The sequence below is a fragment of the Paramacrobiotus metropolitanus genome, unplaced genomic scaffold (genome assembly GCF_019649055.1).
Source record: "Paramacrobiotus metropolitanus isolate TYO unplaced genomic scaffold, Prichtersi_v1.0 Parri_scaffold0000071, whole genome shotgun sequence".
NCBI classification, from domain to species: domain Eukaryota; kingdom Metazoa; phylum Tardigrada; class Eutardigrada; order Parachela; family Macrobiotidae; genus Paramacrobiotus; species Paramacrobiotus metropolitanus.
Window position 1 is genome coordinate 694,290 of NW_026570291.1, and position 18,533 is coordinate 712,822.

Consider the following 18,533-nt stretch of genomic DNA (forward strand, 5'->3'; position numbering starts at 1 on the left):
TTCAGGAATTTAAACTTTGAACATAAAAAACTGCTGCAAAAATTTAAGCCCCAGTTTGTGGTAAAGCAGGTGATATACATCGTCCGTGAAAAAGTGAAGGCAATATTATTTGCTTATGCAAATCAGGTACGATCATACGAGTAAGTACTTAATTCCCACTAAATCATGAAGTTTTAAGCGCACTTGAAGCCGGTTTATTATGCCTGTATTATGTCCTCTTAGTACAAGCTAATGATAACGACACGTTGTAAAAAGTAAGTACAATCTCAGCAAAAATTGATTGGCGTGCGTGTAAAGCGGAGCATCAGTAAACATGCCGGTGAAAAGTCATGAAAAAATAAAGCAAATGGAGGATAATTTCGCCAGTAGCAAAAAGTAAAAGTGTATCGGTATCTAATTAGCAAATCACTTCGTCCACGACTGGTTCTTGATGGCTCCGGCAGCCAGTTGGGCGAATTTAGTCCAGGCACCCTGCGATTCTTGGTTAGCACCGAATGACTGGGCCGGCAAATGTTGTCCAAGAAGGCCGAAAATAATCTGCTTGAGCATCTGCAAAAGCATTTCCATGCGGGCATGCTTATGGCGGTTGCTACTGTTACAGCATACATGACTTGGAAAAATGCCGGTAATTACGGATAACGCGTCTAAATGTAAACCATGTGACAGCTGCATTATAAATAATCGCAATTTATGCATGACGGTTTTGTGCCAAACTATTTCCAACTAAATTGCCCTTGTTGCAATACCACCGTGAACTCACTTTGAAAATGGAATTTTCGGATTTATTCTCGGCTTGACCACCGCCAAGGGCGCCCTGTTGTAACAAAAATCATAAAGAGCATGAATCGTACAGTTAACGGATTCAACAAATTTCGCTAACTTTTGTTTTCTATGATTTAGCTACAACTATGCTAAACATGATAAATAAGCAATTCAAAGGTCTCTGCAATTAGTGGCAATTATTCTCAGCAATCTTTTTATTTCTTTAGCATAAAAAGCGTTATATGCAAATTAGGGATGTGGTTCTTTACCTTCATAAAGAATCCAAGCAGTGCATCTACAACGAAAATAAGAATAAGAATCTGGCCGTGAATCCCGTCAATGTTAAATTTAACTAGAAGCGAGCAAGCTAATGCGCATGCGGTACTTCTATGCTTTTCTAAATTATTCAAATGCTGTGATCTACCGAATTTGCATCTTTTTGAGCAATCGATAAATTTCGAGCTCTTATTATAGCGTCATATTGTAAATATTGCACTTACTGGGATTATCCAATCCTCCTGTAAAAAAATAGAAGACGACATCAGTATGAGCACAGTGCGCAAAGATCGGTATACTGTCATGAGGACACTAAACACATTAATAAAAAGTACGAAACTTTGAAATATTAGTCTGTGTAATTGTATTCAAAGTTTTAAGTTGGTATATGGTATTTATCATGTGTTGACAGCGGAAAACAACTTTTTCTGGAAAAAACAAGGAAAAAAAGGGATGTCGACGGACTGGAACTCTGGCTATTCTAGCCCTAGCAGTGTAAGTAATGCACAACAGCCCCTAATGAGTCAGTACTGTCAGTCAATATTATAGACTCAGCACTCAGTCAGTCAACATTACGTACTCGTACAAGAGGCAAAAAGGATGGTGTTCGGTTTCGTACGCAGGCTGCGGCGCCTACTGAACGTCCGTGTAATCTTAGCACTGCAAACTGCGGGGGCTTTCGGTTGCTCAATCTCTTGCCTGGCCTGGTGGACCCCTCTTCAACAACCAAGACACTTCGCTTGCGCAGAAGTGCCTTTGTTAACAATCAGCATGCTAAGGCACAGCCTAATCTCAGTTAGACCCCTCAGATGGATCCTACGCATTCCACCGTTCACCACCCAAGCCCCCCTATCGTGGAGTTACAGCTAGCCCGGTGCACTAGCCGGCAAAAGTTTGAAATGTTTCATCGCTGCACGTGAGACTCTTAGCGCCACGCCATGTACTGCACTTGCACGGTAGTAAAGTACTGCACGGTATCAGTTCGCACAAGTACAGTACGAGTAAGTAATAATTCGGGATAATTATTATGATTGTATAATTTCTATTGTACCGTGTCGTAGTACTGTTAATACGTTTGTAATACGATATTACACCGGACCGAGAGTACCGCAAGTATCGGCAATATCGTGTACACAAAATTAGGAAAAGCTGTATTTTCATGGTGTAATAACTAACAATCGATATTATTTTACGTCAATGTTGCGTAATTGCAGTTATTCCTAATGGTTTTTAACGTGCAATTTGAGGAGATGAAATGCTTCTTCACCATTCTGCTAAGCGTTTTCTGCTAAATTTAATTTAATTGCAGTCGGCTGCATCCGTACTTTGATAGAATCTTAATTTCCGCTGCTGATGTTACCGATCGAGCCGTAGCAATGCATCGTCAGTAATGCATTTTTTACATTAGCAAACCACACATGCACTGCAACCACAACATCAATTACCTATGATGTAAATATGCAAGTGCTTTCTTACCTATTAAAGGTGCAACTTTGCTGTAAGAAAATAGAACAACAATCAGCGTCAGGTATACCAAGAATAGTACTGAAATTTTGTTTTCACTGAAAACAAAATTTCAGTACTATTCTTCTTTATATATTTATGTATAATTAATGACACAAATCAAATTTTGTTTAAGAACAGTACCTAACGATGTCCATGGGATTTGATGGTGCCGCAGCTGCTCCGTCATCTTTTTTCTTACCGAAAAGACCCTTGACACCACTCAGAATACCACCCAAACCACCACCTTCTCCACCACCGGTCAACTGGGCCTGAACGGTGCTGCAATTATTATGAGCGCAAATTTTAATCCGAAGTTGTAAAAAAACCTTTTCTGCAAACCAAAGGATTGAGGAACAATTTAAAATCTTTACTTGTAGACTGCGTACCTGAAGAAGCTTTAAAATCTATTAATCGTATATTTGTGTATAGCCAAAAAGCTCCAGACTTTTTATTCTAATGAGTACTCGGTCTTATTCAGTAAAGCCAATACACGTACAAAAATACCTGCGTGCACACTAATTAAAGTGACACAAATTTAAGAAATAAATTAAATTATAAACAAATAAAATAGCAAGTACGTTCTACTAGTTCAGCGCTCGAAAAATATAAAATTATTGATCTGACTCTTGCGGACAAAATTTGCAGCAGTACCCAGAGTACGTTTCCCATTAATTACCGCATTCAATCCCAAGACTGTTGTACCTTTCCTGTTTGTCATTCATGTAATCGTGTAATCACCGGTACTTACTACATATGCATACCACCCAGAGCAGAATAATAATTATTAGTTATTACGCACTCAAAATAAAAAATTAACGAGTCTACTGTACGAGTACAATAATAAGCTATTATGAAAATTGTTATAGCAAAATGATTTAACAGAGTATTATAATATTTGATAACAATATTTTCGATTGCTTAATATCTCCGGAAGAGCATGTACGTATAAGTTGCAGTGCATTCAAAGTATAATTAACAAATACGAAATTCTGTTATTTCGGCACTGATTTCGGTGAGAAGGCCCGGAAAACGGAATATATAACGTCTTGTTATTTAACGTACTGTTTGGCCAGTTCCATTGCAACATTTTCCTTATTCCCACCGAACACATTGAGCAATTCCGACCAGTTGGACTTGACGGCGTTCTGCTGGTTGGGCGCCAGAGCACCCATAATATTCTGAGCCATTTCCATGGTGTAGTAGGAATTAAAAAGAATCGTAAACGGTAAAAAGATGCTGGCAACAGCAGCGGTACACCGACAACAAAAACCAGATCAGAATTACGTGGGGTTCCTTTATGCTGCAACGGAAAACCGGCCTTGGTAGAAATTTTCGCGTGCGCGCGCTGTGCGTGGCTGCAGCCCCAATGTATGAAGTTGAAAATAGACTTTCCTTTTCTTATAACATACAAGAAACCTGGATACGCTTTTGGACCAGTTCCGTTGCGCAAGTGGTATGTCTGCCGTTTTGCACCCGAACAGTTTTCGGCAACTTAGCATATCTACCACACTATACACGCAGGAGAAAGATGTAATAAAAATACCGGGTTATAACTTGGATGACTCACATACACGTGCACCGTATATATAAATATATCTTACATTTCATATTTCTCCATATTCTCCAGAACGCCGGAACTGCACACACCAGTTCGACAGGGTTTCGGCTTCGATGATGGCTTGCGGCGCAACAGCTGCGATCGGGTCAGACAATGCTTATTTATCTTGCGGCCCCGACGATGCACACGGTCTTATAACATTATACGCGGCCAACAAAAATCCGGCAGGTTTATGTTGGTACAACAATGCCCGGCTCTATCAAAAAGCACTTGATCAGCGATGCAAATTCAAAAACGGTTATGCAACCGTTTTACTACTTTAATACGAGTACGTATGTGAGTGTACAACCCAACGATCCGGATAGTGGGTAGTGGGTACTTGTACTGAATGGTTAAAACGAAAAAATAATGTTGAAAATCTTTGCAACAAATTAACAAACCGGCCGGAAAGGAGGATGAATCTACAGCTATTGATCTTCCGGCTGCTCTCGTATTACACATCAATTTTGCGATGGTTCTTTATACGTTGTCATAATTGATTACCGGCTGAACATCGCTCTTTTCACAGTTGCAGTGCATATATTGGTGATCCTTTTCTGAGACATTTATAATATACAGATTTTTGCTTTTCTTATCACCCCATTAAAGCATTTCTTTATATAACTTGTACCATGATAATATAAAAAATGTAATTAATTTCAAAAAATGCAAACTTCCATTGGCATGCACCCATAAGCGCCGCCAAGAAAGTGTCGACAATAAATTCCCAATTGCAAACTTACAGTACGTATGGTCATTTTACGGTGATACTGATATTAAGCGGTTACTAAGTTTTGTTAAGTAGCGGTATTGCTTTCTTAGAAATTTCACGTTATAGCAATTCCTCTTACTTTCATGCGTCAACCGCAAAGATTGGCGATAGATCTGTTATTTAAACGCACATTATAGTAGCACCGAAGCACATACAACAGCATGTAAAGGTATATCAAAACTGTCAGCATTGTGCTAATAATACCAGGGTCGACGTCAGTGGTCTGTACACAATGGATAATTTTATTAGAAAGCAGTACTTGAAAGCAGTACTTGTATATTACATTTATGCAGTTCACAGAATTCATTGGCTTGTAAACAGAAAAAATAAAAAAGTACAATTAAGTTTAATTTCCGATATCGGTTCATCCGTCGCGCGCTTATCGTGGTCGTATCCGAATGTGGCGTAATATGATCATGCACGCTTGCCAGCATCCTGCGATCAGCGCATCCGCTGCTCCCGCTGCGCCCGGGATTTGAACGTAATGATGAGGCGTGGACTGCCCTCGGCGCCGGCATACTTGTACGGACTGGTGGTGTAGCCGGCGCACATGTTCATGTTGCGTAGACCGACGGCCACCGGACCCTTAACCACCTGACACCGGACCTTCTTGGAGGAGCGCACGGAGCCCAACTTGCTGCCGGGCAGTTTGCCACCGATATGGCAAAAGTTGAACACACCGTAGATCACCGGATTGAGGATCACACTGCCCATACCTAAATGTGCCATACAAACAGGTCAGCTGCAGAGTTCACGGACGCTTAATACCAAGGTGTCGTCGATTTTAGCGGCGAAATTCAGGGGTGTCTTGTATAAATAACGGTACGATACGCTAATCATAGCGGCAAATAAAGGTGATGTTTTTGTGTAAGTAGGAATTAATAGTTCAGCTAACGCTTTTCAGATCAGCGTAACTGAATTCGAAGGAAAACCTACGCACCTTAATTGATCTATTCAGTGCTCTTGTGAAGGTATTGTATTTTATCAATTACAAACCCCGTAATACTGTAAAGTCCTCTGGAGATTGCCTGATTACGTTCTTAAAAAAGTAAAAAATGAAACATTCCTTCTAGATCTGGAAAGCGTACGTGCGAAACAAATAACGACCCTGGACTATCACTATCATTCGATAATAAACGGCGGATTTTATATAGAGCTAATTTCCCATCTAGCTACAATCGCTAATTGTGCTGTAACAATAAGGTAAAGCAATTATTAAAAACTCGATTAAACAGCGACATACTTAATAAATATTTTATTTGAATACCGGCAAACCAATCCTGTGATGTAAGCCGTTATGAAACATTTATAGGCATTGTGCAACACAACTTCGAAAGACAACACTTCGTCGAAGTAATGGAAAATCATGGAAAAGTATATTAAAGAATGTTTGCCGTTTATCAGCCTGCAGCATGTGGCATGGACAGCACGGTATGTTAATAAGCAAATCCGTCAGAAATTTAATTAGGTAGTTACGGAGTACGCTGATCATTAGCCCCGTTCACCGGGGCACACCCTTCTGTACGCAATAGAAATTAGCAGCTAATTAATCGTAACAAATATGTCACTATTCTCCGCATGCTTCTGTAGAAACCTTACCGAAACAGAAAATCATATTCAGCGGCTCGTTTTCGATATTAATTTGCAGGAGGAAGCAGAACATCCCGACGTAATACGGCGCTGCAATAACAACCTAAACTTATTAAATTTTCACGGTGCATAGCCTTTAGCAGACGTAAACATATACTGGCATGTTTATCAACCGGACAAAGTTCATATCCTGGGCGTGAAAAGGTCACTCAGATCTGCTTACCCCAACAGACAATGAAGCAGATAACAAACATGAGCGTCATCCATAGGGTCCGCCGGCGGGCAGCGGAGTACAGGGCGCGACGGACGCATGCCTGCTGCTGATAGGGAAACTCCACGTCACCGGGACCTGGATAAATGCAAACAGAAAAAACGGATCAGCGCCTGGACCAGGATACCGGCTTAATAATACATAACGGCGAGTTAATCATAGCGTAAACGCTTACAATTAGGTAAATGTGCCCATATATGGTTTTTCAGCACAGATCAAGGTCATGGGATCAAATATCACTTGATTATGCTGGAGACTTCCTTGTTTAAGAATAAATATAGGTCACTGTGCATAATTCAGTCATCCGGTCTGGATCGCATTCGTTGAAATTCAATGTCAAATCGAAGGACGCAGCACAGAAAACAACCTGATGCATTTTACATACCGTGCGGTATGTAAGCTCTTATTAGCCGTTGTTAATCTGTTAACCATGCACGGTTTTCACATTTCTACAAACTACTGTTAGTTCATGCAGGCGGAAGGAAAGGAAGTAATAGTAATTATAGTGGAGATCATATAAATACATGTTATGATCTCAATAAATTATAATCTTTGCAAAATGGTGTAAAAATATTGTGCGAGAATTTGTAAAAATAACAAGTGCATCTACTTACTTGTACATATAGTTAGAAAATGATTATTCTTGCTTATCGAACCAAAAGTTACGCGGATCCAGTGTTGTTTTTGATTTTTTATACGTTAAATGTTTAAAACAAACACAGCTCACCAGTCAGTGTACAGAGTGGTACAATTGTTTTGGACCTCAAAATTCAGCTTTGTGACTTCAAGCGCAACTGATCAATGAGATTAAGTAATTATTTATGTCCTTATTGTTTAACATCGCAATTGAAATCGAGAAATACGGGTGTTCTCTAGCTTAGCACGCCCACTAGTTGGATATCGGAATAAACGAAATCTGTTGTTTCCTCGGTGTAACGTAATTAAATTATCTTTCCTCATAAGCTCTGTGCTCAGGGTCTTCGAATTGTCGCTCCGGGTTTCCCTGTAACCATGTCTTCGCAATTTTTTTCGCTTTTTCAAAATTCTAATTGCGTCTTCGTAACTTTATTTCAAGAATACTTACAATCATGTCAATACGAAATTTGTTAAAATAATTGATTTTCTGCTTATATAATTATGATTTATATATCTATATAATCATGCCATTCATATTTCATACTATGGAATTTAACATAAGCTACAGAGCAATCGCTTACATTTAGACCGGTGTAGAAACACCCGCCTTATTTTTTTAACTACGGTCTATACTCACATAATCTGCTTCTTGATAAAAGCGTTTTTCATAGACAAGGGTAAACCAGCCTATTTAGGACACACCGGACGTACATGTTCCAGTAAAAATGTCCACTGAATAATAATACCTGACGCCAGGCGTGACTCTTTGGTGATCCTGGTGAATATGGCCACATAACAGAGGATCATAATGCATACCGGCACGAAGAACATGATGGCCACAGTGTAGGCCGTGTACACTACTTCCTGCCATTTATCCGTGTAGGCCCCATGCGTCACACACTGGAGGAAGCCGGGGTCAAAGGGTGCAGTTTCCGTATGGAAGATGTATGCCTATTACCATAAAGATATGACCTTCCCGTTATAAAGGGAACGCCACAGGATGATCAATTTATTGTCAGGTAAGTAAAGCATCAACTTTGTCCAGATAACAGAACCTTAAAATTCAGCTACAGGAAGAAGATAGCTTGGACATTTTCGCCCAGCGCACTGCACTTACGCAAAGTGGCCTTTTCAAAATTAAAATGTAATGTGGAAATTTTGTGAGAATTCAGTGCCAGATTGAAACGTTCGTTTCTATTACGTTACTGTTCTTTAATTTTAGAACTCTACGTTAAAAGTAACATGTGGATCATCTTTTTTAAAAAGGTCAAAGTGCATGTACTGGTTTCATGTTTTTCATCAACGCACCGAAGCTAAATTACAGACATTTGCTGCCTTTGTTGAAACAGTTAGACTTATATTATGCCGGAAGGAAAAGGCTTGACGAAGTTTACGTGAGCTGTTGCAGTTACGTCTAAAAGGGTCGAGCGCACGGCGCAGCATATGGCGACAGGAGATAATAATTATAAGAAAAACTGTGACCAAAAATAGTCCCTGATCGGTGCTTGCTCGGCCGGAAATGATTGTGCTTGTCATTGTGGTTTAATGGCTGGCGGTAGAACCGGGAGGATAAAATGGGAAGGTGTCTCTAAATTGATTACCTGTGGTGTGGCACACAAGGCCGCCGTGGCCCACGCAGCGGCACTCATACATTTGATGCGCTTGTGCGACCGGTGCGATCCGGACCGGCTCAGCGGGAACAGCACGGCAATGCAGCGGTCAATGCTGATTGCGGTTAGTGTGAATGTACTGGCGTACAAGCTGCAAACCCAGGGTAATTACATTAAATTATTATTATAATTATTATATTTTCACTTGTATTTTTTATGATACATTTTATTCACAATTTTTGTTTTTATTTTTCCTCGAAAGCGATAAAATAACATTTAGGATGTATCGGTACGTATATCTTCTACATTAGCTACAAAACCATAAAAAAATGATGATCTACATATCTGTATTTCGCTGTCATGTGATGCAGCACAGATCCCATGCGCCGACCGGAAGCCAACAAATAAACAAGTAATATTTATTAAATTGCCAACGGGTCAACTTACCTAAACATCTGGAGAAATTTGTACAACCGGCAAAGAAAATCGCCGGCCAGCCACTGCAGTGTAATATTCCATATCGCATCGCCCACCATGCACAACACCGCCACGAGCAGATCAGCGATGGCCAGCTGTAAATAAATAACACGTGTACGCGCGGCTTCGCGTGGGATTGTTGCCGATTTTAGCGGAGTAGCGCAATCAGGGAATCCTCTTACGGTATATTTCTTAATATAGTCGACAATTACGTAATCCGATCATGCGAAAGAAAAATTCAGTTCGGCGCAGCATTTTTGATTCATTTTTCACCCAACCCAAGAAGCATTGGCATTTTTATTAGCATTAGCATTTTTACAAGTATTAGTATGGCAATCATTATTAGTTTTGTAGCTTTATGAAATTTATTTATTTATTTTTAAAAGAATATATATAAGTAATTTATTATATATGTAATATAATATAATTTATTTTAGAAGATGACATTTTTACATCACTTTGCTTTACGTTTTCGTATATAATTTACTTGGTCGACATACAAATATTACATTTTAAACCAGTAATAGTTTCGCCTACTATTACGCCGAAATCCTCTGCATTGTCTGCACTACAGATTTTCGCATTTTTGCGTTACGTCAAACTCTGATCAAGTATTAAATTAGAATGGCAATTTTTAAGTATTAAGCGATAGCGTAATAATATTTATGCAGAAGGGAGTCTTTATCCGGGAAACGAGCCAGATCAAACGATAGGCACGTTTTTACGTCGATTGGGTGTTGCCCATTTAGCAATAAATGCTCGTTTGTGCGCGAAAGGTCACGCGCGTGCTGAATTTCCTTCTCAGAGCGGTATTAATCATATTGGCGGTACTCTGCGATTACTGGCTTTAGTGACCTTTACATATACACCATAAGTCTAAACCATAATTTATTTCTCCTTAATGATTCTAGGCAAAGTGACGACCTCGCACTTATCACAAATTAGTTGAGTCACGCGAAGAACATCAAGGCTGAATTAATGGTTAATAAGAAGGTGCGTGAATTGAATCGCTATGTATGGTACGTGCGTACGCTTTTGCATTAATTTAATTCTGTTTAATTGCAAAACTGTGAATCGTCTTAAAATTTTCCCACGAAATCCGCATGACCACCGCCTTGAAAGGAGTTGTTTATAAGCACCTTGGAGAATATTTGGACCACCTGGTTCATTACTTTCATTAGCAAATCCACGATCGGAATTAAATTCTGCGATAAACAATCTGATTCAAAAATAACCGAAGAGCCGTCAAAGGCGCCACTCCGCGGCACGTGGGTGATGCGTATACCACAAGTCAACATCACGTTTCCATTTATCACCGTCAAATTTCGATAAAATCGTGAAACACCCAATTGGCTTTGTTGAATAATTCATCATGAACAAAGTGCACTCGAAACGGTTAACCAGACTGTCTTTCTTAAATACCGCAAAACGAGACGCTAATGACCGTATAATGCGGTACTGCTGCACAATGATGCACTTACTGTGTTTGTGCATCGTATGGAAAAGAAAAACAACCGGTTGCCTCATGCAGGAAATCAACATCCGGTCGATTATGGCTCCTGTGACAGGCGCATTGCCTGTTTTCTATCCTTTATAAACGAGTTTTGTTAAGGAAGAAAATCTGGCTGCTTTCCGCATGACTTCTCCGTGTAATGGACATCTACATAACGTTTTTACGGGTATCTACGGTACGTAAATGTATCTCATATACACACAATATGTGCGCACGCGTCCATCACACCGGAGCTCTAAATCCTGATGCATCTTTTATATACACATAATACGGCAATGGAGACAGCCAGAGTGTACCAAATTTGTGAATAGGGGATATCCGTCACAACAATCCACTTTTTATTTCCATGATAAGTAAATTCCCTTAAGATTACCCGCTTATGACGTGAGAGGAATAATGTTTGCCGTGGCAGAAGACAATAGCCGCCTGCATAGCGAACAACATGCGCATGCTGTTTATTACACTTTATGGATTAATCATTTCCTGAGTTTGTCGGTGTGAAATATCAATCCACCTAGGTAGCACCACATTGTTGGGTGTTTTTCATGATTTATTAAAGAGCGGGGTTATATTGTCCGGCTGAAACTGTACACCAATTATTCAACGATAAGATTTTCCTTTTCAGAATATCACATGAAATTGTAACAACGCCTTTACCTCTGCTTATTGTATATGCTGATTCTTATTTGTTTGTTGATATGTTGGCGTTAAAAGGTTATCAGCTACCGCTTGTAATTCTGTACAGAAACTTTTATGGCTTCTTTTTTATATTGACAAGTGAGCGAAGGGAATTACCAAAGAAATGACAAAAATCTGTACAATAGCGTCTTTTTGACATGTGTAATTTTTCTAATGTCCCGCGATACCAAGTAATCAATGGAAACTCTGCACTATATCAATCCATTTAAAAAACTACACCAATCGATCAATCATCTATAACGACACTACTGAAAAAATAAAACGCGTAAAATCGATATAATATGAGTGGTCACTGCCTCTTTATATGGTATGCCTTATGGATCGCTTGGTGATGTAGATCTACAGTATGTAGGTCTGAAAAATATGCGCAAATGTTATCCAGACTCTGTTTTCCTGTCGCTAAATTGATTTCACTATCAGTCACAAAGTCCCGTCATATTTACCTTTTTAAGAAAAGAGAAATAATTACAGCATATTTGTGGTCGCAAAACCGTGAAATAAATGACGCGCATACCAAGATTAAATTAGCTGTGCAAGCATAGTCGTAAACGCGGTTTTCGAAAAAAATACGGATTTACCAGACAAAGCAATATCCACACCTGAGCGCCTTAGCCAGAAATATGTAATTAAAATACGTCGAAGAAATTAGAAACAGACTATGATATGAAGTGAATAACGAGTACAATTACAGTTAATCCAGGAAACCATCATATTCACTGTAGCCTACGGTATCAGGTCTTAAGCACTGTCTCTCAAATGAATCAATCTCATTATCCACGCTTTTTGATTCTGATTGTGCGTCACATTAAACACAGTCTGTTGGCGACCTGAGCAGCTAGACCACAGCTGCCGGCAACTTCCTGGTACAACCGCTATGCTAATAAATACACGGATTATGAGCTGGATGCAGTGCTCCATGCAGCACGCCGGATAAAATGCGCCACATAATTAATTCTCGTGAATACGACCCATGCGTCACGTTTTCGTTCCTCTTCACAGGTATCATTAAATGCACTGTACGCTCTACTGTGTATTAATCTGGGATTACAAAAAAGGTTTCTTTTACCAGTTTCTTCCGTAAAAATAATATCCAATGTTGATGATAGTATTTAGAAAAGGTTTCCGGAATTAAAGAAGTACTGCCTGAATTTTATTATTCTTCGCCGATTTGCCGTAACGAACGTATATGACGATTTCTTCAAGATAAAATAGAGTAAAAAGTAGTTTTATAGATTCAGTTGTTCATTTTGGATGACACTGACCTGGAAAAGCAGGAAGTAGACGTTGGAGCGCCAGAAGCACCGCTGCGCCAAAATGATGGTCACTGCGCAGTTGAGCGGTATAGCACAGATTGCCATGCCGAACAAGCCCAAAACATAGACATTCCGGTAGCCGGAATAACCCGGCACATCGACATCCAGATGCCCGAGGAGTTCCTTGGTAGAATTGGAGCCAGCCGTTGCCGGCAACATAAGTATGTTGCCGCTCATGTCCGGGTGCAGTCTCTCCAGGAAACTTAGACTGTTGAGCCCCGGTGTCGCCAGCGTGAAGAAGGGGAAGATGTTATAATACTTTATCTAAATAGTGCGCGTGTATCGCTTATAAAACGAGCTGATTTAGCATTGACCGGCAAATTTTATCCCGATTGCGACAATTTAGCACCGTGCGAATATGGAACGAAAGAATTGTTCGCCACGAAGAAATCGTACATTTCATTAGCTTCTTCAGGTAAAGTGGTTAACGCTCGGTTTAGACGAAAAAGCGAATGGTCGTCCGGCATGTGAATGAGATAATGCCAAGAAAGGCTATTAAGGTAACCCCGTTAAGTGCAGTCAAGTGAATGCTGAAGCGACCTGAAGAGCAGCGGAAATGTACGCTCTCTCCTTTGTCACTGGGATACGTAGTCGCAGTGATACGACGTCGACGAGAAGAGCGCCCGGGATCGGTAAGTGTACCGGCTGGAAGCCGGTCTAACGGTAACCGGCAGATGAGCGCCGGAAACGGTTATACGTCAGGTTGCACTAATGGTGTGAGTTTCTATAGGCGCGCACAGGGTCGACAGGATAATTGCTATGTAGTCACAGTATCCGCCTCCTAATCGCTTTTTCTACCGCTACAAGATACGGATGCGGTTGTTAAAGTACTTACAAGACGCGAAGAACGGTAAGTAAACACTAAACCGGAACATATGGGAAGCGTTCTAGTGTTTGCCACATTGTATAATATGCACACTGAAAATCTTGTAATGTAAAGATGGCGTTTTTGTCTGTGTATTCTCGCGTATCTACTCGCCTTTTTGTCTTACAGCGTAGGCAGGAAACTCTGGAAGGTAAACATTTTTGTGTGTTTTATGACAGTGGGTAAGTCCGGATTCACTGAGACTGTTTTTGCAGGGTATGCTTGCCCATAGGCTATGACATCCATAAAATGGAATAACATCTGCACGTGTTCATCCATGCTTTTGTACAAAGCAACAAATGCTGTGTATTCGTATACAATAGACCTTTTCGTGGTAAACATATTTTTTATCAATTATCAACTAGCTTGAGAGGCTTTTCTTAAGGCATTACGAATCAATTCAGTGTGTAGATGGCAAGCTTGGTGTTACGTTGTTATTATTGTTTCATTTGACTTGTACAGTATTTCACTCATATATTGTTTGGTGCTTTTTAGCTGAAAAGGACTTACTTTCGGTGTTACAGATGCAAGATATATGTATCGTATTCAAAAATCAACGCCACTAATTTTCGCAGCTGCTGAGTAATAGGTGCAGTATGGAACAATGTGTAAAGGTCATCGGAATGAAGAAGAGTTGTTATTAGTATTATTGATGAATGTACAATTGTACTACATACCGAAGGAAACAGCCGTATACGTGTGCGTTCCTTGATGAAACCGGGGACACTATTAGAATGAATGGAAGCGCAGATGATGAAATCGTCCGGAAAACATTGGTTTGCAGCTCATTTTTACTGTAGATCGAAGTCAAACATGCAGAGCTGTCATGATATGTATGTACAGAGCTAGTACACACATCACATAGTAAATTAGTAATAAATGATCATAATCCTCATTATTCCATGCATCTTAACGATCTTTAATAACAGAACTAGTAACATTGTGCTTTTGTCGATACGACATACAGTTCATATAAGATGTGCTCATAAATTGTGATATAAGATTACAAATTTGGATTAACATAATTTTGTGGACGCTAATCACAACGTGAACTGCGTGGCGCATCACCGGTTCAGAGTCAGAGCGGATCACAGGATACGCAATAACACACCAAAAAAAGCGGATAACAACAGTACCAACAGGAACGATCTAACAAAATAACGAGAAAGGATCATCGTTTGCAGCTCCATGGCGGAAATTCTTTGGTATCCATTGAGGAAAGTGATGTGGGATGTTGAATCCACTACAACACAGAATGCGGAAAATTTACTTAACAGTATGCAATACTGTTACATGCGGCTCCGTAAAGGTCTAAGGATTAATCACCAAATCCCAATCCGATGGCGACTGTGCGCTGGTATCCAAATTATCGACAACTCGCCATTTTTTCGGTAGCAAAATAAGCTAAATACGAAATACACAGTACCTGGAGAGCTTGGTACGTTGTGATGACCCACACGTCATCGTACTGCATGACCGCGCCCAAAAAATCTTGCAGCCCCTTCAAGCGGCCTCGCTGCAGGAACCACGTGGCGTGCATGTAGATGCCGAACGGAGCCCGGTTGCTGTTGAAATGCCGGTTGAAGTTCTTCATCAGCAGATCGTATGTTGCCACGGCGCTGGGAGCCGCCAAAAGGCTGCAGGTATCCACCATGGCACAGGGGACCTTCCAAAGGTCACTCTCCCATTGCACCATGGGCATTTCCCACAGGCCGGGGTAGGACCTTACGGGACAGGGTGGAATTAAGCACATATGCGGCACTGCGTAGTCCAGCGTATAAGGCCACATCGGCGGATTGCTGATGCTGGTGATAATGGAACTGTCGTACAAAAAACCTAGGACAAGGAACTAAACTGCATGTTACGATATTAAACATCAGTTCATTCAACAAAATCGTGTGCTATTACGCAATAAAAAATCGTGTGCTATTACGCAATAAAAAGTTCGTTATCTAGTCATTGCTATTACCTTTGTCTGCCAGCATTTCGAATTGGAGGTCACCTCCAATCTGCAAAAACGGTGCGCGCATGCCGCGGATAGCTTCCAGTGGCACATGTCCCGACTTATTCAGAATCTCTTTTTGTCCGTTGATCTCCTTTTCCCAAAACTCGATCGTAGAATTTTCCGGTGGATTGCGATGGTTGATAGAGTGCGACGCAATTTCATGACCATCGTCATACAGAGTCTTGACCAAATTGTACTTGGTCCACTCATCACTTACGTAGAACGTGCCGCGAATGGGACACCCGTTGGGATTCGTCCAGTTCTTCCCAAAGATCACTTTGTAGTCTTCGAATGTCGCCGGTGTCACAGCGTCATCAAAGGTCAAAAGGATCATCTGGGGCGTCTGATCCGCGGGCAGTCCACCCGGAATCTCCGTGCTACCGCAACGGCAGTTAGGTAACCTGCATTTGGCCGGTTTACACCGTGTGGCATAGCGGCGTGGCGCTTTTGTCGCATTGGCTGGTAAAAATGTCGTATTTGCCATTGATCGATTTGGTGCAGTAGATCGGGGCGTGGCGGTCTCGTTTCTGAGTGGCACGGAAGCGACAACGGAAATATTTTGGACGGGAGATGTTTGATTCTGAAACTGTGTAGCGTTCGTGATTGGCCGATTTTGTACCACTGGTTTCGGAATATTTGTCGCATTATCATGCGGACGAAGCGTGGCATTTTGTCCAGTTAGGTTGGCCGCGGCTGTATGGTTCTGCAGCTGTTGTGAGGCATTTATGATTGGTCGATTATCCGACTTGCTTTGCCAGGCGATACCCAGTGCAACCGTTTGATTTTGTAGGTGTGTAGCGTTTATGATTGGTCGATTTTGCGCCACTATCGCCACACTGGTCTCGCTAATTGTCCCATTTTTTTCAGCCATCTTTATGACGACTGTCTGGTTTGAGGTTTGCGTGATGTTCGCGGATGACTCATTGTCCGACTTGTTGTGTCCAGTTACTCTCAACGCCACCGCGTGGTTGTGCAGTTGCGTGACATTGGTGATTGGTCGATTTTCTGGCGTGGAACCGTTGCCAGATGCTGTCTTACTAGTGTTACTAGTAATGACTGTATACGGCGTTGTCTCAACGGTGGGTTTTCCCTTTTTGGAGTCATCGGCAAGAAATGCTTTGGTATCAATGTATCCAAGGAAGGAGGTGGAGTTCTCGGTAACATTGGAACGGATGTGAACCGGTTGGGTCGACGCATTGACATCTGCCCTGCGGGTGTCGTTTAGTAGAATTATTGGCTGATTAATCACCGCTCCTGGAATGCGTGTCACGTTCGATGCGGACTCGTTTTTCAGGGCATTCTCCACGGTATGGGTGGAGGTGCTGCTCAAAGCCCAGGGATCGTTGGTTAAGGAGAAGAATTCGCCCTGTAGGCCAGTGTTGACCTGTGTCTGCAAGCAAATGAGTCTTTTGTGCCATGTTCGAGCCAAGAAATAACTTAAAGCAGAAATTCCAAATTTCGGTACAGATACCGCAAAATGGCAATAGCGTAATGTGAATGACGTTGAGAAAACTTTTAAAAAGATTTTTCTTCAGAAGTTTTTTAATTGTGAGGAAGGAAGGAAGTGTCTTATGTATTATTCTGGAAGTCAGCGATAGTGCCTTATGCAGAGCTCAATTATTACGTTAAGGTAGAGGTCGTCGAGACACATTACAGGTACACAGTACACTTGAACGATAGCGGCGCGTTAACCGGGTAACTGATTACCTGCGGCAAAACGAGGTCCAGTGGATCGACAACATTTCCTCGACTTTGAGCTATCTCGAGTTCGGATTTGGATAGTTGACCAGCGTTAACGGGAAAGCATACTCCACAGATAACAGCAACAGCGTACGCGATCGCCGCACTATTTGCAGCACGTCCGGGTACCCGCATATCCGGACCGACAAAAAAATAACAAACAATGAAAAAATTTACCAAAATAAGAAAATATCAACAGCTCTTAACTGAACCAGAAAAAAAGTATTATGATGATGATAGTAGTTGAATAGAACACGACAAGAAATAACAAGAAAGAAACATATGATAAGAAAATACCTGCAGCTATCAAATGAGGTGGAAAAAAACAAATATTAAGTATAATTATTTCCACATCATGCACATAGCGTTAGAACAGCCGCATCTAAGTTAGAAAAGGACCCATAAGAATTCCAAACGTTTTAGTAAGAAACAGCAAGTTTTACAGGAAAATGACGAGAATATGGATGTGTCACCGCAACCAACCGGTCAAAACCTGATCAATCGTATTAACACATGCAAGTTTCGTAGCAGATCATGCGTGCGAAAAGAACCAAACACGGAAATTATCAGGAAGTCAAGATTTGCTTGGCGCTCGACCACGAACGTAACACCCCGGCTAACGGTTGCAAATTTGTAACTCGAAAATTGCCCACATGAATGTTGCCATGAGAAAACACACGCACTGCATAATTTTCGGTTACCGATGCATTGATAAGTGAAAGTGAAGACAGAATATGTTGCATTCTGCGGTGATTGATGGCGGTAAATGTGTGCAATGGAATCTTTGCTACCCAGTGGCGCTGACACCGGTAATTAAGTTCGTTGAAACAAACCGTGTGTCGATTTCCCTCGCACCCTCCTCGTGCTTTATTAGCCGACAGATTTGATTTTGGATTTTACG

At 41.0% G+C, this 18,533-nt stretch overlaps 3 protein-coding genes across 4 annotated transcripts; all 3 read right to left on the minus strand.

Moving 5' to 3' along the window:
* Window positions 1-180: 180 nt before the first annotated feature.
* Window positions 181-4,061, minus strand: LOC129594741 (uncharacterized). 2 transcript variants are annotated; one of them, XM_055491527.1, is made up of 7 exons: window positions 3,607-4,045; window positions 2,686-2,823; window positions 2,515-2,534; window positions 1,263-1,280; window positions 1,032-1,057; window positions 761-814; window positions 181-549 (listed from the first exon to the last, which is right to left on the minus strand). In XM_055491527.1, the coding sequence occupies exons 1-7, from the start codon at window positions 3,735-3,737 to the stop codon at window positions 406-408; spliced, it is 531 nt and encodes a 176-aa protein (XP_055347502.1). In that variant the 5' UTR covers window positions 3,738-4,045; the 3' UTR covers window positions 181-405. The 2 variants fall into 2 exon arrangements, 1 of the variants encoding a protein (XP_055347502.1); XR_008691225.1 differs by having other exon boundaries at window positions 464-549; window positions 1,263-1,350; window positions 2,484-2,534; window positions 3,607-4,061.
* Window positions 4,062-5,059: 998 nt separating this feature from the next.
* On the minus strand, window positions 5,060-13,631 carry LOC129594787 (gonadotropin-releasing hormone receptor-like). Its single transcript, XM_055491585.1, has 7 exons — window positions 12,972-13,631; window positions 9,468-9,592; window positions 9,012-9,171; window positions 8,157-8,361; window positions 6,727-6,852; window positions 6,513-6,593; window positions 5,060-5,629 (listed from the first exon to the last, which is right to left on the minus strand). Exons 1-7 carry the CDS (start codon window positions 13,197-13,199, stop codon window positions 5,355-5,357), a joined length of 1,200 nt encoding a protein of 399 aa, XP_055347560.1. The 5' UTR covers window positions 13,200-13,631; the 3' UTR covers window positions 5,060-5,354.
* Window positions 13,632-14,818: 1,187 nt separating this feature from the next.
* Window positions 14,819-18,327, minus strand: LOC129594756 (uncharacterized). Its single transcript, XM_055491546.1, has 4 exons — window positions 17,600-18,327; window positions 15,857-17,282; window positions 15,314-15,723; window positions 14,819-15,130 (listed from the first exon to the last, which is right to left on the minus strand). The coding sequence occupies exons 1-4, from the start codon at window positions 17,765-17,767 to the stop codon at window positions 15,059-15,061; spliced, it is 2,076 nt and encodes a 691-aa protein (XP_055347521.1). The 5' UTR covers window positions 17,768-18,327; the 3' UTR covers window positions 14,819-15,058.
* Between the last annotated feature and the right edge of the window lie 206 nt (window positions 18,328-18,533).

Coding starts and splice junctions, on each gene's coding strand:
- LOC129594741 (XM_055491527.1), bottom strand. CDS start 3,737: ATGGAAATGGCTCAGAATATTATGGGTGCTCTGGCGCCCAACCAGCAG. Junction 2,824..3,606: donor GCAATGGAACTGGCCAAACA/GTACGTTAAATA, acceptor TAATAATTGCAG/CACCGTTCAGGCCCAGTTGA. Junction 815..1,031: donor TGCTTGGATTCTTTATGAAG/GTAAAGAACCAC, acceptor TTGTTACAACAG/GGCGCCCTTGGCGGTGGTCA.
- LOC129594787 (XM_055491585.1), bottom strand. CDS start 13,199: ATGAGCGGCAACATACTTATGTTGCCGGCAACGGCTGGCTCCAATTCT. Junction 9,172..9,467: donor AAATTTCTCCAGATGTTTAG/GTAAGTTGACCC, acceptor CTGGGTTTGCAG/CTTGTACGCCAGTACATTCA. Junction 8,362..9,011: donor CCTTGTGTGCCACACCACAG/GTAATCAATTTA, acceptor TTATGGTAATAG/GCATACATCTTCCATACGGA.
- LOC129594756 (XM_055491546.1), bottom strand. CDS start 17,767: ATGCGGGTACCCGGACGTGCTGCAAATAGTGCGGCGATCGCGTACGCT. Junction 15,724..15,856: donor CGAAATGCTGGCAGACAAAG/GTAATAGCAATG, acceptor TCCTTGTCCTAG/GTTTTTTGTACGACAGTTCC. Junction 15,131..15,313: donor CAACGTACCAAGCTCTCCAG/GTACTGTGTATT, acceptor TCTGTGTTGTAG/TGGATTCAACATCCCACATC.